At 36.4% G+C, this 16910-nt stretch overlaps 1 protein-coding gene across 1 annotated transcript in view; it reads left to right on the forward strand.

Moving 5' to 3' along the window:
* The window catches only part of CCDC178 (coiled-coil domain containing 178), a 158028-nt gene that overhangs the window by 32256 nt on the left and 108862 nt on the right, over positions 1-16910 (forward strand). The window contains 7 exon segments of the mRNA XM_027675643.1: positions 2837-2899; positions 3366-3486; positions 8643-8771; positions 12602-12657; positions 12659-12738; positions 15589-15659; positions 15662-15762. Coding sequence (XP_027531444.1) covers positions 2837-2899; positions 3366-3486; positions 8643-8771; positions 12602-12657; positions 12659-12738; positions 15589-15659; positions 15662-15762 — 621 coding nt within the window.

A 16910-nucleotide genomic window follows, 5' to 3' on the forward strand; every position in this document is an offset into this window, starting at 1 on the left:
AAACATAATTATAACTTAATATTGAAAAATATTAAGTTCTAAGATTATAGAGATTGTATTCCATCAGTCAAAGCAATATCAGTGTTTATCTGTAGGTTTTTTGTAGTTGATTCTGATTGGATTTGCTGTGTAATCCAATAGTGTAATTGAGTGTTGTTTTAAGTTCGCTTCTATTAAACAGTTCACTTCTGCTGAAAGTTTGTTTGTATGCAAATAAACTAAAATGGTTTTATGTGACTTAAGATTTCTGCAAACAGCAAATGCTTGTAATTGGAACTCATCAACTATATTACTAACTTGTACCACTGCACTGTATGAAGTATCCTGTACAAGCCCAGTCATCATAAGAAACATGAACTGAGACTCTGTGGCAAATTTCAACCCTTTAAGGTAAAAGGGCTGTTTTTATCACTTTCTTCTCATCCAATATTGCTAGTCTTATATTATATTTGGGCCCAAAAAAGCTATTTGATGTTCAAATATCATCTCCTTCAAACACAAGAGCAGTCCATTCCAATGAGTAGGAAGTCAGGTAAAAGTGGCGGGAGGTTTGATTGGATGAATAAGGAGCTCTAGGGAAAACTCAGATACAGAAAGGAAGCATATAGAAGATGGAAGCAGGGACAGGTAACCTGGGAGAAACACAGAAACATTGTCTTGAGCATACAGTGATGCAGTTAGAAAAGTTGAAGCCCAAATGGAATTGAATCTGGCAACAAGAAGGACTTCTGTTCATGCATAGATCACAAAACAAAGACTACAGAAAATGTGAGCCCATTGCTGCATGAGGCAGGGAGCCTGATGGCACAGAACATGGAAAAGGCTGCAGTACTGAATGTCTCCTTTGCTTCAATCTTTACTGCAAGAGCCAACCTTCAGAAATCCCAGGTCCCAGAGACCAAAGGGAAAGGCTGGAGGAAGGAATGCATATCCTTTCTGAAGGAGAATTAAGTCAGGGAATACGCAAACTGAACATACATAAGTCCACGGGCCTTGATAGGATGCACCCATGAGTGCTGAGGGAGCTTGCTGATGTCATTGTGAAGTCACTATCAATAATCCTTGAGTGACTGAGAGAAGTGGTTGAGGACTGGAGGAAGGCAAATATTACTCCTACGTTCAAGAAATGCAAGAAGGGGGACCCCAGGAACTACAGGTGAGTCGGCCTCACCTTAATCCATGGAGAGGTGATTGAGCAGCTAATCCTGGACAGCATTTTCCAGGCACATTTCACAAGGAAAAGAAAGTCATCAGGAGTAGTCAACATGGATTTGCCAAAGCTTCTAGCAGCTTCTCACAGAAGCTGGCCCCGTAACCCCCTGCTTCCTAAAACCTGGCCACACAAACCCAATACAGCAAGACCTAACTAATGTTATCATCCCAGGTATGTAGTCAGTCAGAAATGTATCTCAAAGCTATACATTTTCGGTAAGAGAGGGAATTTCACTCTCTAGGTATTGCGGTTTACTTATCTTCTACATGAAGCCATTATTAGTGGCTGTACCTTCAGTAATAAGGTTGCTTGCCAGCACCACTCAAGTTGCTGTTGCACCACTCCATTCCTGTCACTTGCAGAATGACCAATCTGTCAACAGTTAGCAAAGTTAACATTGCTATATATAATATAGTCTTAGTTACAATAAATTAGCAAAACCATAGGGTTTATAATAATATATAATATGTAACATATAATATGTAATAAATAATATACAACTAATGATACATTATAGATTACAATATATATTATATATATATAATATATATATTATATATATATGTATTTAAAGCATACATATAAACATGAAAACACACACAGAGAAGATGAACAGTTGCAAGAGCTATTTGCAAGGTAAAAGTAAGTGTGATTGAAGTGCACACAGGCTGAGATACCTCTCTACCTAAGCAACAGTTGAATAGTGGTTAATTTTGAATATGATAATATAAAGGAGAGTACAATTTATAGTTGATGGCCTGGTCTCTGCAGATATTCTGTTAGAGCAATTACCCCTTGGTGTGTCTAAACAAAGTGCCTGTCTGTAACCACCAGTTAAATTGTGTCCTTGGGCTACTGAATAGTCAAAATATATTCATGCAATCACCAAATGTTATCATTACTCATTCAAAATGTTGCTGCATTTTGGGGAGCAGTCCAGATGCCAGAGTTTGTCCAACAGACTCAGGATTTTGATTCAGATCCAATATATGCATATATGGGCAAGAAGGGGGAGGTGGAGGGTAGTGCCACAGGCAAGAGTTTTTATCTGGATTTATCCCTGGAACAGATATGTAAACTTTCATCTGGAAATAAGGCTTTTACTCATTGATTACAGGATGTGTTTTCCACATGGACACTGATCTCTGTCACTTCTATTTCCTTGAAGTTCCCAATAATCTTTGGGATTTAGGGTTTGAGAATATGGGGGAATATTTGGCACCTGCTTTTGAATTTTCTTAGATATGTGGCATCTAGGAGATGTTTATGATCTCCTTACACAGAAACCTCCCTTTCCAAGTGCTGATGGCATACACACTTCCAGAGTGCAGGTATGGATTGTAAGACAGCTCAGCTTCTTTGTGTATATAATTATTTTAAACTACCAAAAGAAAATTAAATTAAAACTGGAAAATATTGTTACTTTTTTATTGTATGGTCTATATTTATTTATCTCTCTTGTACCTGAGACTCTGTTGGAATGTCTTTTTTTTTAGTATAGTTTCATGATGCTTGAGAAAACATTTAAAAGCTCTTTAGTGTGATATTAGGGTTACGCTTTCATTGCTGTTGGCCATTAACTTTTCTTAAGCATTGTACATTAAGCTTTTTTTCCCCCATAAGAATTTAGAGTGGAATCTTAAAATAGAGGTTCAAAATCAAAAAGAAGTTTGAAAAGTGACTCTGGTAAGTATGACAGTAACAATTTTAGTTCAATTCCAAGTTCTTCTTCTACCTTCTTTCTACTTCTACCATGAATTAGTTTTGAGTAGCTTGTGATCAACTCAAATAGAAGGGTTATGTCTTTTGCCATAATTTAAATACTCATGAAAACATGAAACACTTTATTTGTATCTAGTTATTCACAATAATTTAGTTTGTTTTAAAAGATAAAAAGTCTTTAGTAATAATCCATATATGCAGTGACATTATAATTTGAATTTTTTATATGTTTCTTCAGTTTCTGGAGAAGCTGCAATGAAATCCTTACTATACCTTATATTGATGCATGCATATATACAATAGGGTAGCCATTTATTTTCTTTTGATGTGAACTGCTAAATTCATATAACCCACTTTGGTGTCCTTTTTTTGATTGTCAAATGTACCTCTTTTCTTCTGAACTTCAGTGATGTTTGTCAACCATCCTCAGATAAGTATTGATATTTCTTTAGCTTCTCTGACTGAAATCCCAAGTTTGGCATCACCAAATGGAGTGCTCCATCTGCATCCATCCTTTGGCAGATGGATTCCATCAGCTATCTTCTGCAAGGGTATGGATAATGGTATATTAAAATTGTTTTAATAATTAGCAGACTTTAAAGCCTCAAGAAAAACACTGATTGAAAGCTCCAGGACTATTATCAGAAGAAGTCCTTAATTTCTGCATTCAGTATCACTAGCAAGAGATATAAGCCTTAAAGTGGGGTTGTCAGAATGAAGCTCTGGCTTCTGTCTGAGCAGTGACTTCCCAGAGACCACTCCTTCTTTCCTTATGATACCAGAAAATGAAAGTCAATGTGTCTCTCAAAGTTTCCTGGTGTGGTAGATTTCACCCTGGATGGACATCACATGCCAACCACAATCACTTTATCACTCCCCTTCTCAGCTGGACAGAGGAGAGAAACTATAAGCAAAGGCTTGTGAGTCGAGATAAGGACAGGTAGAGATCTCTCAACACTTACCATCATGGGAAAAACAGAATTGACTCAGGGAAATTAATTGAATTTATTACCAATCAAATCAGAGCAGGGTAATAAGAAATAAACCAGAACTTTAAAAGACCTTCCCACCACCCCTCTCTTCTTCTTGAGCTTAACTTTACTTATGATTTTTTCTGCCTTCTTCCCTGCAGGGGCAGAAGGTGATGGGGAATGTGGGATGAACTGTGGTCAGTTCATCACATGTTGTCTTCGATACTCCTTTCTCCTCAGGGGTCAACTCCTCACACTCTTCTCCAGCTCCAGTGTGGGATCCCTCCCACGTGAGACAGTGAGACAGTCCTCCATGAAACTGTCCAGCATGAGTCCTTTCCACGGGCTCCAGTTCTTCACAAACTGCTCCAGTGTGAGTCCCTTCCACAGGGTGCAGTCTTTCAGGAGCAGACTGCTCCAGAGTGGGTTCCCCATGGGTTCACAAGTCCTGCCAGCAAACCTGCTCCATTGTGGGACCCTCTCTCCATTGGTCCACAGGTCCTGCATGAAGTCTGTTCCAGCATGGGATCCCCATGGAATCACAGCCTCCTTCGAGCATCCATCTACTCCAACAGGGGGTCCTCCATGGGCTGCGGGTGGATCTGCTCCCCCATGAGCCTCCATGGGCTACAAGGGGACAGCCTCCCTCATCATGATCTTCACCACAGGCTGCAGGGGAATCTGGGCTCCATCGCTGGATCTTCTCCACTGACCGTGGTATTTGCAGAGTTGTTGTTCTCACATAGTCTCAGTTCTTTCTCTGGCTTTAATTTGCTCTTGTGCAGGTGGGTTTTTTGTCCTGCTTCTTAACTACATTACTCACTGTCACTGATGGCTCGGCCTTAGCCAGCAGCAGGGTGTGTTGGGGCCAGCTGGCTGTGGGTCTATTGAACATGGGGGAATTTTATGGCAGCTTCTCCCAGAAGCCAACCCCGCAACCCCCCTGCTACCAAAACCTTACCACGCAAACCCAATACACCTGGAAAAATCAGCAGCTGCTGAACTGGCTTTGTACTCCATGTGTTAGTGGTGCCTGCCTACAGAATGCAATCAAGTAATAGATTTCCAGTTGCTATTCTTGTGCACGTTCTGTGAGGAGATGGAATTCAATGATAATGGCTGTGCAAACCTCAAGCCACACTGGTTGCACACAGATGTGGTAAAAGCATTGCCTTTTTCTTAGAGAAAACAATACAATTAGTTGCTTTCTTCCCATCCGAATTCCCTCTAATAACTGGAAAAGATCTCCTGTGATGCATTATTAGCACACCAGTGTATAATGCATCCTGAGAGCCTTCTCATAGTTGGTAGGTGGGCACCATTGAGATTCATCATCTCTTCATTCTTATAAAGGAGACCTGCGATACCTCTGCAAAAATTATCTCTCCTATTCACACCACCACTCTTACCATTATGAAATACAGGATTGTTTTGGCTCCATTGTTCCTTCCTGCTCATTCTCAAATGAATATTCCCATGCTGTGAGTTTTCTGATGTTGGATTCTGATCCAAAATCATATGGAATCAAAAGAACCAGCCAAAACTGGAGGGAGGCATTGCAGTATTTCACTGTAAGTCCTTGAGTCAGAACCCTCTTTGAGTTCCTTTTGCAATGGTCCCAGATAGGAGAGGTTTACTCTGAGAGCTGTCAAAGACTATTTTTCTTTAGAATTAAATGTTGGATTTACTGTGATGACCAGAAGTCCTTCTGAGGTTTTTATTCCCCTTTTTTTCCACAGAGAAAAGTCTGTACCATTTTTATTTGCTCCTGAACAGTGACAATCTCCATTTACTTTTGTTACAAAATTTGTTCTCTTCCATTCTGTGACCTTGAACTGTGCAAGTACTCAATAGCAGAATCTAGTATCTACATCTCCCATTTCTAAATGGGGCTTACAGGGAAGCTGGAGAGGGACTCTTCATCTGGAACTGTAGTGAGAGGACAAAGGGTACTAGGTACAAACTGAAAGAGGGGAAACACCTAGTGAAAGGTGTCCCTGCCCATAGCATGAGTGGTTGTGACTAGATGATCTTTAAGGTCCCTTCCAACCTCTTAACATTCTGTGATTCTATGATTCTATGGAGATGTCAAGAGCATAGAAGAGTTTGAGAGACAAGTAGCAGATCTAGAACTAAAGATGCATTTAAAGACAGCCATGAGTAAAAGTAGTAGAGTCTGGACCATTCACTAGCACTTTTTTTGTCATTATGAAAAAAAAAGAAAGAGAAAACAGAAGTCAATAGCTCAGAAGAGCAGGATTTTGCAGCTGTGCAGTTGTGCTGTGATACAACATAAAACACAGCATCATTCCAGCCTTATTTTTGACCTTTCTTGCTTTCTGTATTAGAAAAACCTTTCTTTCTGCTTTAACTGTGGCGTTCTATTTTCTTACAAAAGGTAAGCCTGTTTAATATTTTCTTGTTTCCTATGTAATTCTTACTTACAAGCTAAAGATAGCAACTAATTGATAAGCCCCCAGTAATGGCATGCTGGGGACCTTCTTAATTTCCCTCCTTTATGGATGCTACTGTTGATAATGTTTTTCCTTCCTCTCATGGGAGGTCCATTTTCTATAATAAGAAAAAGAAACAGAAGATTTTTGTATTAAAAACAGTCCCTCAACCTACTTGCATTGATTTAATTAAGTACACTTGTCTCTTCCAAGCCTTTATTTTACTTCTGGTACAGCATTCCTGCATTTTTCAGTTCTGTCCTCTATCATCTTGAAAGTATGGCTAAAGAACCATTTTATTCCAGTCGTATAGTGATGACCTAATAGCCTATTGCCCATGTTTGCAGATTATACCAGTGGTATTAACCCTCCCTGAGGTTAAATTACAAGAAAAATTTCAGAGAAATAACCTTTTGTCCAGACCTGCTCCAACGGAATACTAACTGAACTTGTCTGACTGAGAAATATGCCTTTCATTATTAGACCTTTCTCTTTTAAATCTGATGATCTTTTAGATTTTTGAAAGCTTTGCTTATATGGAGTGCTACAGCAGTGGTAATAGAGAGCAGAGGGTATGTATTAGGTGGGCATGCATTGTTCATGGTAACAAGTTGTTTTATGATAGGAAAGATGTTTGAATCTCTTTCCTGTCCTTTCCCCCTCCCCTCCTCCACCCAAGAAAGTAAGCGTCTTAGGAACCAAAATTGAAAATATAGTAATCAGTGTGAAACAAGTGATTATTCTGTAAGTGTCTGAAAGAGAAGGGCATTTTCACTAGACCGTATTGCCAGAAAAGAAAAACCAAAATGCCTTTCTTTTTGTTTCCAAATCAATAGGGAGAAAACTAGCTATTAGTTAAGACAAGGAGTTTTCTGTAAGCCATATACTTGTTACAGAACATTCTCACAATCAAGTAAGATCAACATCTATTGAAACTGTTCAGTTTAGATTTTTTCTCTAAGCCCAGATGGAAGAATTGATGCTGCCTCAGCAAGAAGGGTTTTTTTTTGTTGCAGAATCAGTCTCTAGTAGTTCTGTTATCCAACTACCAGTACATAACTTGTCATGGGTTATCCTTTTCTCAAGGTTTTTAGTGTTACTCTATTTGAAGGTCTCTTGACACAATCTGAATGCAGCAATACTTCCCCACTTTTGGAGGAGAGACAGGGGTTGTTGAACAGTTCAATAGTTCAATAATGGATTATGGGTAGTTTATTTTTGATGCAGATTTAATGAGTCAATTTGAAAAATTAAGAGAAAAAAAGATTCTTCTAATAACTAATAGTATTTTCCAAACAAGGCATTCATGGCAGTGAGTAATGTTGTTAGCCCTTCCCCAACTGAAACTAAGTAGAAACAATGTGACAAAGATCACATCATTAGTTTCCCGGAAACCTAGAGAGGTGTGGTATAAGTTATACATCATGGTCTACACCATGTGTTAGAAGCTTGGAAACAGAGTTTGCACAAGCAGATTTGTATGCAAATGATATCCAAAAGATATTGGTAACTTCCAGGAAGAACTTTCTCATTGATTACAGGTTTAAATTATTGTTTCAGAATGGAAATATGAATACTTATTTTAATTTTTTAATATATTTTAAAATAAATTTAAACATTGAATAATATAAATATTATACCATTTATGTAAACACATTTATTAATGTAAAATTTCCCTTACTACATGTATTAATAATAATTTCATTCATTTAATATTTGTTGCTCATATTAATGATGCAAATGAAATTTATACAATAGATGAGAATAGTTTTCCTTGAGGTGCCAATTAATAATAAAGTGAATTAATGAAAAAGAAAAAATGAGATATTGCAATATTTTATTTTCTTCTTCCTCCTCTTGTTAGCTGTCCTTAGCGGTATTTTGCATGAGGTAGTGACAATAGTTAATAAATTATTATTTTGCCCTTTATACACATTCCATGGCAGCTATTCCAAATATATATTATGATTTCAGAACTTTATTTCTAACTTTCTTTGCAGAAAGAAAATAAAGAAGCATGGGGAGCAAAGTAAGCAGTGATTTTTTTTTTCTGTAAGATGAAAAAGACTATATGAAGTAGCAGAGGGTATTTCTGTTTTAAAAGTGCATTTTTTCATTCAAAGAGTATAAAAACCTTCATGATGGAAAAATGGGTATGGAAGGGAAAACAAAAGTAAGCTTAAAAATGGTAACTGTTACAGTATTTACTAACACTTCTTTTCTATAAACATAGAACAATAGCTTTTGAATACTAACACATCTATTTATGCATAAATTCCCCAGAAGATCTCCTGTGTGGATCAGATCTGTGTGGATCAGATGAGCTAGATAAAGAGCAGAAGCAAACCGAACAACAAGTTGGAAAAAAAAAAAGGGGTATTATGCAGCAACAATTAAATGACATAGAGGTGAATAATTTAATGCTTGTATTGAAGTATGTTTAATGTTGTAATGCTTTTTTGAAGCATGTTTAATCTCAAAGGTGAAGTTGCCATTTCTACACAGTTGCCTTTGAACTATATGCACACATGCACTGTACATACTATTTTCTCTCTCTTGCTCGAACTAACCTGTGAGGTCCATAGCCTTGAGACAGCATAAAGTACGAAGCAGAATTGATATTGGGGTCATTGAGAAGTCCTTTGCTTTCTTCATTTGCTACTCTGGCTCAGATTGCTTCAGGGGCTTTAGAAATGCAAGGGAGAAAATCAATAAAGGACAAAAAAATTCCAATGTAATAGGAAGTGCCTGCTGATTACATGTTTGCTCAGCAGATGGCATCTTCTTGTAAATGATAGCTCATATCTGCTGTATCAGTTACTAAACTGTATAATCCACGAAAGGGAATTACTGAATTTCATTACTGAACATTGTGCTTTGTATAAACATGGTTATAAGCATTAGAAAAAACAACCTTTTTAGAAGAAACAACCATTTTCTTTCTAAGACTCTGTTCATTTTTTGTTATTCTTTTACTTGCATATCGTATAAACTTGTTAGATACTACAGGGAAGTCATATAGATTACCAAAAAAGAAGCTTTCATGTTGTTCAGAGCAGCTTTCAGAATCCTGCAATTTCTACCGAAAAAACTGCAAGACTTATAAATGACAGAATCTTAAATTAAGCATTGGGAAAATAACAGATTCACACAGGTTCCTAAATTCGACAGTGAAGATAGGGATTATACATCCCTTTCTATTAAAGATTTTGCTCTACCAAACAGCAGGTTTACCAATAGATCTTAGAACACGTGGAAATGACTGATGAGTCAGCATATAGATAATCAGTAATTTAACAATGTTTCTCAAGGCATTTATTTCCTATTTTTTAATTGTTATTTTTAATACTGCCTCTTCTAGTAATTGTAAATAACTGTATCTGTTATTTGCTTAAGCAATATTTGAGTTGGTGTTCTGGAGTAGTAATAGTAGAGGACTGTCCTGGTTAAGTGGAGTAAATCAATGTACAAACCCTATTTGTAGGGTTCTGAACTGGTAACGCTACTTGGATACCTTATATATTTCAATCTTAGAGACTGATACACTTCTTTTATTGTAGAAATTGAAGCTTTGTAAAAGGTAGGTTTTATAAAAGGGGTTGTTCTTTTTTTAACAATAAGTAATATTTCTAGTTGTGCAGGATTATACTATATTATTCTGCTAATCATGTTCTATGGTTTTTAAGAAAAAGTTATTTAAAGTTCTATTCAGATATATTAAGACTCTCCATGATTAAGATATTGGCCTGTTTAAAGCTTGTCCACCTGAAATGATGTTATGGAAGAAATGGGTTCCGTTCTATAGCATTCTTCATATAGGAGTAATACAGAGTCTCCAAATTTCAACTGATCAAGCAATTCACTCAATGTGTCATAGTATATCTATTTGAAGGCAAGGTGAATCACAGTGTGAAGGCTTCTTTGCCATACCACTGAATTCGAAGTGACTTAGTTTGGTCAGCTGACATTTAAATGTCAAAAGCTAGATACTGAGATAACAGCATATGAATTCTACCTCATAATACAACAATACTTCTGTTCAGCAGCTAGGAAGAGCGGAGATTGTTGTTCGTGTATTGAACAGCTGAATGACCAAGTGTCAAGGGACTCATTCAGCTTAGGCAGGATACTGGACTGTTATCCACTACAGCAAGCCATAAGGTGCAGATATTCAGTCAATTGATATTTGGATCACATACTGTAGAGTATCTCACCATTCTTGTTTGTTTATTCTAAAAGCTGATGGCAAATTCTATGTCTTCTATAATTGGTTCCAGATTGCACTGACACAATGGTCAGTATTCCATGTGCTTAAAAGCCAGCATTTTCAGGTTTTGTCTGCTTTGGTTAAAAAGTCCTGAAAAAGGTGCAAGAAGTCAATAATTGCAAGAGGAATAATTGTTCTTCATTGGCAGTTTTGTTCTAACACGGCTCAAATGGGAACGTAACTCTTTCACATAAAACTTGTCATGGTTTCTTTGTGTGCATATTTATATCTGGCCCTGATATATTAATCATTTCATTATTTGCAAAGTTTAGGCCAGGACAGATCATACAGACATCCTGTTTATCGTGGGCTATCACATTTCACCAAGCATTCCTGGTACTGAACCTAGAACTTTTCTTCAAAGGTTTGACACTCTCTATGGGCAGTTCAGTTAGAATGGAATTTCCATTAATTATCATATATTAATTTTCTTTCTAATGATTCTATGTTCTTCCAAGAAATGGGACATTTTCATCTGATTCTATACAGATACCTATTACACTTTTACAAAGTTCACAGGTCTTAAAAATCTCACATTCTTCCAATACCTTGCACACCTTCCATGCTAACATCTGTTACAAAAGCTTTGATTGATTGTTTTTTTATAGCTACCTTTTAGGTATACCTCTCAGAAGCAGTCCTTTCATAAGGAAAAAGATCCTTAGGTTATACATAAGGTTACTGCTCCAGAAAAATGGGTGAGTATCTAAAGAAGAAAATTCTAAAATACTGATCTTAAAATACTGTGATGCATTCTTTGCCTAGTGAACTGTGAGGTCTTGAAATTCATATCGTATTTATACATGTGTGCACTTAAATGATATATGTATATATGTGTATATATAAGGATAATCAAAATGTATTTTCCTCCCTCTTAATTTAACCCATTTACATAGCAGCTTACAGCCCATTAGTCTGGGTTACAAAATCTAATGCAGCAAGACCACTTTACAAGTATCACCCAAATAGAAGACTCCCACCTGTTTATTACTGTTGAACTGCTACAATGCTTTATGTTTACCTTGTTTATTGTAGGGAAGCTGCAGCTTTGTTTACCAGATACTCTTGCTTTTGAAAGTAGAATTTCCCTGTGTCATGAATTTTCACTTTTTTTTGGGTTCTGTGACCATCGGTCACATTTATTATGAAAAAGACAGCAATTTAACCTCTCTTCTGTAGAGAGTGAAAACGCTTTTTAATTTACAGGTTTTCAGCAGCTTAATGTCAGCATCTCTTCAAGTTGTGTTCTTGCAGCTGAAGAAAGTAGGGAGGAGTTCAGGAGTCATTCTCTGTGCTTTAATCCTCCTCTGTCTGTAGTACAGGACAATTACGTTATGGAAAACTTGACATCTAAAAGAGGACTACTTTCCAGTTAGGCAACAAAATGAAAAACTGCTCTGGGAATGACAACTAAAAATACTGATTTTTCCTTAAAGTAAAATGCTTTAGGTATCTGCCTAAAACAGTATTACATTCTGTAAGTCGTTGGATGGTCTAGCAATAAAAGCTGCCAGTTAAGGCACTGACTCTGCATACACTGAAATAAGTAGTTCCAGCCTTGGATGATATGCAAAAGTTTTTAGCTTTTATTGACATTAATAATGATTTTGCTGTGCAAACCAGTGCTTATTTGCAAAAATTTTTTATGTAGGGGCAAAAATAAAAGGGACATGTATTTTATGAAGATGGTGGCCTACAAATATACATATACCCACATGAAACATAGACAATTGCAAAAATACAAGTGCCATAATAAAATTTGTGCATATATAAGATTGTGCAACAAGTTGGAGAACTGTAACTGGATTTGTGAAGCTGTTCTCTTACAGAAATGCAATTCTGCCATTTGTGCTAATTGTTTAACTGCCCCTTCTGAAAGAAGTTTCCTTTCTTTGGATATACAATGTCATCAATTGTTGCCCATAATCATGTGCTTAAAATGCAGCATTTGGAAATCTAGTCTTGGCTAATTCACATGCTTTTTTAATTCCTAGTTAAATTATTAAAAACTATCACACTATGGAAAACCTAAAAAAATGAATTTGGATAATTAAATGAGTTCTGGAACATGAAGCAAATACAGATAGAAAATACAGAAAAATGTTTTGCTGATTTGCTGATTTAGACCTACCTAATATACAAATTTTAAGGGATAATTAATTACTTTAATAAAACTAAATTAATAATTCTACTTTATTACTAAAAATGTTTTTGTTATTTTATGGTATTATTTCTAGGAAATATGCACCTATCATCAATAATTTGAGAGTATTTTTGTCTTATCATTGCTTAGTAGTTTAAACACACCTGTAGAAGTTATTAATGATAAATTGTCTCTCTACCAAACTGAATTTTGGATATCAAAATTACTTTTATAAATCTGATAATATTCATGGTCAGTTGCATCCTTAATTACTGGGGGATTCCACGCGCTTTGTGTCTTCTCTGGTTTAAGAAATGTGGACCTAAACTTACTGTGACTGATGATTACCGAAAATAGTCTCAAAGGGCTCTATTCAACTGATAATGCAGACTGTCTTCTAGGCCATGCAAGCCTTGGAGGGCTGTATATGCTGATTGCACAGCAGGCTTACTCTTCAAGGATAAAGGTGAACCTGCTGTGCAATGTCAAAAGAAAGCAGCTCAGATTGTTGAATTGTACAGGATGACTAAGTAGTGAAAAAATTATTCTTACATCATTATACTACAACTCCCTGTGATCTCCTTCACTTCTGTACTGTTGATGCTGAAAGGCCTTTGAGAGATTATTCCATAAAATTCTTGACTTGGGGGAAAAAAGAGTCTTTGTAAATTTTTAGCTCAATATGTAGGACTGGATATGTTTTTTCCAAACACTTGATTCAAACAGAATGATCCAGAGGGACCCAATTTGCAGTGGAACTTAGTGAAGTTCAGGAACTGAGGACATCTTTCCCTTATTGAAAAATCTCCTTCTCATTTTTCATAGCTCTTTAGCCAGTAGTCAGTGGTTTCATATCAGTGACATGTTATGTTCAAGCTCAGAGAAGAAAGGGATAATGCCAACATAAAGTGGCACTGAAAGTTCATTCCAGCAATTCATTGTTTCTCTGTAGTCAAGTAGTCTGTCTCTTCAAAGAGGAGTTTTCTTGCAAATTCTGCAACTTCTAGACCTAGACTAGTACAGCAAAGTAAAGAAAACTTGAATGTTTTTTAAGAACCTGCTTTTAGAGATCCCATCTAATGGAAAGAACTCTACAGTCAGAAAAAGTCCTCACATCTCCCTCTGACTTTCACATTATGCATCCCAGTAGCTAGTGTTACTTTTTGTCATTCTCTGAATATAGAAGGCACAGCACACAGAAATTTCTCCATTGTGTGACATGCTGAAAACAGGCAGCATGCTTATGCCTTCTGGTTGTCAAAGTAGACTCTGTGAGTTAGGGGGAAAGGAGAGGAAGAGTTTGGTGTCACTAGTCTTTTTTCGTTGCTTACTGCTATTCATTAGTGAGGATTAATGATGACAATATTCAGAAAAAGATTTCTTTCTGGTTATTCTATTATTCTTCTATTCTTCTGTTAATGTTTTTAATTATAGAATATATCACATGGCATTTCATCAATCTATTTCAACAAAGTCTGCTCTACTAGCCATTCCCTTTTATATTTTGTGTTATGCAAATTCTGAGAATTCAGGGTGTGTGTGAGGAGCATCTTTGCTTATATTGAGCCCCCACCCTTTATATGCATCAGTTGCTGTATAGTGTGTCTACTCCTCCATCAGGAAAGGAAATAAGGACAGGAAGTAAGATGTGGGATGTACTGAAGATTATGAAGGCTGGAAGAGTGTTTCGGTGAAAAGGAAGTCTACGTTATTTCTGACGGTTCGCTAAGCCCCTCTTTAGATTCAGAGAAGGCCTTAGATGCTTTAATTTTCTGCAAAAAGATTTGTTGTTCTGAAGAAAGTCTCAGAACAGACTTGTGACCTCCAGAATTTGGAATCAAACATGAAATTCCTGAATACATGTGTTCTATCAAGTATCAGCTAATCACTAAGAAGGATAACAGCTTATTATTGGTCCCAGCTGTTGCTATCTTGACAGTACAAATGGCTCCTGAGCAGTCAGTTTTATTGTTATGTGACAGATTTTTCCCTTTCTCAGGGAAAAATTTGGTTTGTTTTAAAATTTAAAAAAGTAATTTATTTTAATGTTAAAATAACATTTATTTTACATAACCAAACCTTAAAATTAGAAAAAGTAGGCTTAAACTTGTCTCTTGAGTTTTCTTTTTTGTGTGTACATTGTAATAGGGTCTTTATTAAGCAGCTAACTGTTATGTTACCTCCAAGGCTTTAGTTTAGGTTATCTTGCAGCAAATCAGTTAGAAAAGCTTTTTTTCTTTTTTTCTTTTTTTTTTCTTTAATATTCTTCTATGTACAAGTAACAGAAATATAAACCCTGAGAGAACAGAATGTCAGTACTAAGTGAAAACCTCTGAAAAGTTCTTAACGTGACATATTTAGTCTTTAGAAGTTAAAGCAACGATACTGGGTATGGACAGAAAAAATTGAAATATTACACAAATAGTGTGAAGTTCCCACTTCAACTACCAGTAAATAATGAAGCAGTAGTTACTCAATATAGCACTGGCCGGGGGGTCATTCTCTGTCTTAAAATATCATTATTCAAGGAAATATTTCACATGTGCTGAACCAGTCCATTCTCCAAAAATGAAAGCAGTTTTTTAAAATTGTGAGAGTTATGTATCTCAATAGACTCATTGGATATGGATTGATAGGCATAATGTCTAGGTGGTCTAAATATTCATGATAAGCTCTATCATAGAGCTGCTTTTTGTTTTTAAGGGTATCATTAGTTGTGAGAAGACCTTATTTTATGTCTTATAAAATTAAAAATGAAACCTGTAAGTAAATACTAAAAAACAGTATAGCACTGATTACTTCATTGATTTTTTTTTCTTTCTAACAAAAGTTTTAAGTGGTGTGATGTTTAAGCAACAAAATGTTCAGATGGCATTTAACAATCTCCAAGATAAGCAGAATATGAGAAAAGGTTAAAGCAGTAAGAAAAAACATATGGAGAATTTCTGCCCAAGGGTAGAAAGAAAAAAAAATGCAGTGCCCCAACTTCTGGAGTCCAGTTTAAAGAAAGCAGTTCAAGAGGTTCTTATCTAGAGTTTCTAGAAATTCTAGTGAGATATTATAGTGAGTGAGAACTGCCTGTCTTGATAGTTGAAAAAAATTAAAATAACTTGTTCCAAATATCTTGAACTGGAAAATCTAAAAGTGAATTTTTCCTATATAGGCTGTGATATATATGGTAATGCCATGTGTATTCATAGCTAAGGGGAAAACAAAACCTCAAGCAACTCAACATAAGTTGTATCTTTTAGTTTGGGAGAAGTGCTGTTAGATGTTTTGGTTGATTCAGGGCCAGATTTAAGCAGGAAAACAACTCAACTCTGAAAAGGGGAAGTTAGTTCATAGTTCCTTCTACTTACGGAAAAATGCAGATGTATGTGTCAGTATAAAAAGTTAGAGGTGCACAGCTAGAAGTGCAGTTTGGAGGTCAGAATTACAAGTCATCCTCATTACCTCATTTTTAAGATGGACAGGTATGAGCCATTACACCTTATGCAGAAGAGAATGATGCAGTAATAAATGGAAAGACCAGTGAGATGGAAAATCCCAGTCTGAGGTCTATGAAAAGGTCCAATAAAATGTCCTGCAATAAAAGTGCAGGATTTGTAAGGGTGAGTAAAAGCTAGTAAGCAAGAACAAGAGAAAGGAAAAACTTTTTGCCCAGAGAAGAAGGCTGGAATTAGCTTGTCAGGAAGGGGATAGAGAGTGACATCTTTATTCAACCAAGAAATCCCTCTCTCCTGGAGACTGGACGGGACTGTTAAATACATAAAGGAGATTAAACAAGATTGTCAAGAGACAATCTGACCCTAAAGTAGGTGAGAAATTCAGTGAGAAAACTAGGGACCCTTCTTGTTGACATCATGAAGGGAAATGGAGTTGAAGAATCTTCATAAGAGACTAGAGATTTCAGCACAGATACAGACAGAGAAAGAAATTTGGTGGGGTGACTCTTGCAGTGCACTGAGGGAGATAAATCCTCTATTCATGATCAGGACTGAAAAGGATGTGAACCTGAAGCATCTGTGTGTCTGGTTCTTGCAGGAACACATATCATGTGCGATTGGGCTGGAAAGCTGAGTTACTGATTTGAAGACCTTCCGGAGACTGCGCACAGGAGAGAGGACTGCCAGGTGATAGC

Source organism: Neopelma chrysocephalum, unplaced genomic scaffold (genome assembly GCF_003984885.1).
Source record: "Neopelma chrysocephalum unplaced genomic scaffold, ASM398488v2 Primary Assembly neopelma1_22, whole genome shotgun sequence".
NCBI classification, from domain to species: domain Eukaryota; kingdom Metazoa; phylum Chordata; class Aves; order Passeriformes; family Pipridae; genus Neopelma; species Neopelma chrysocephalum.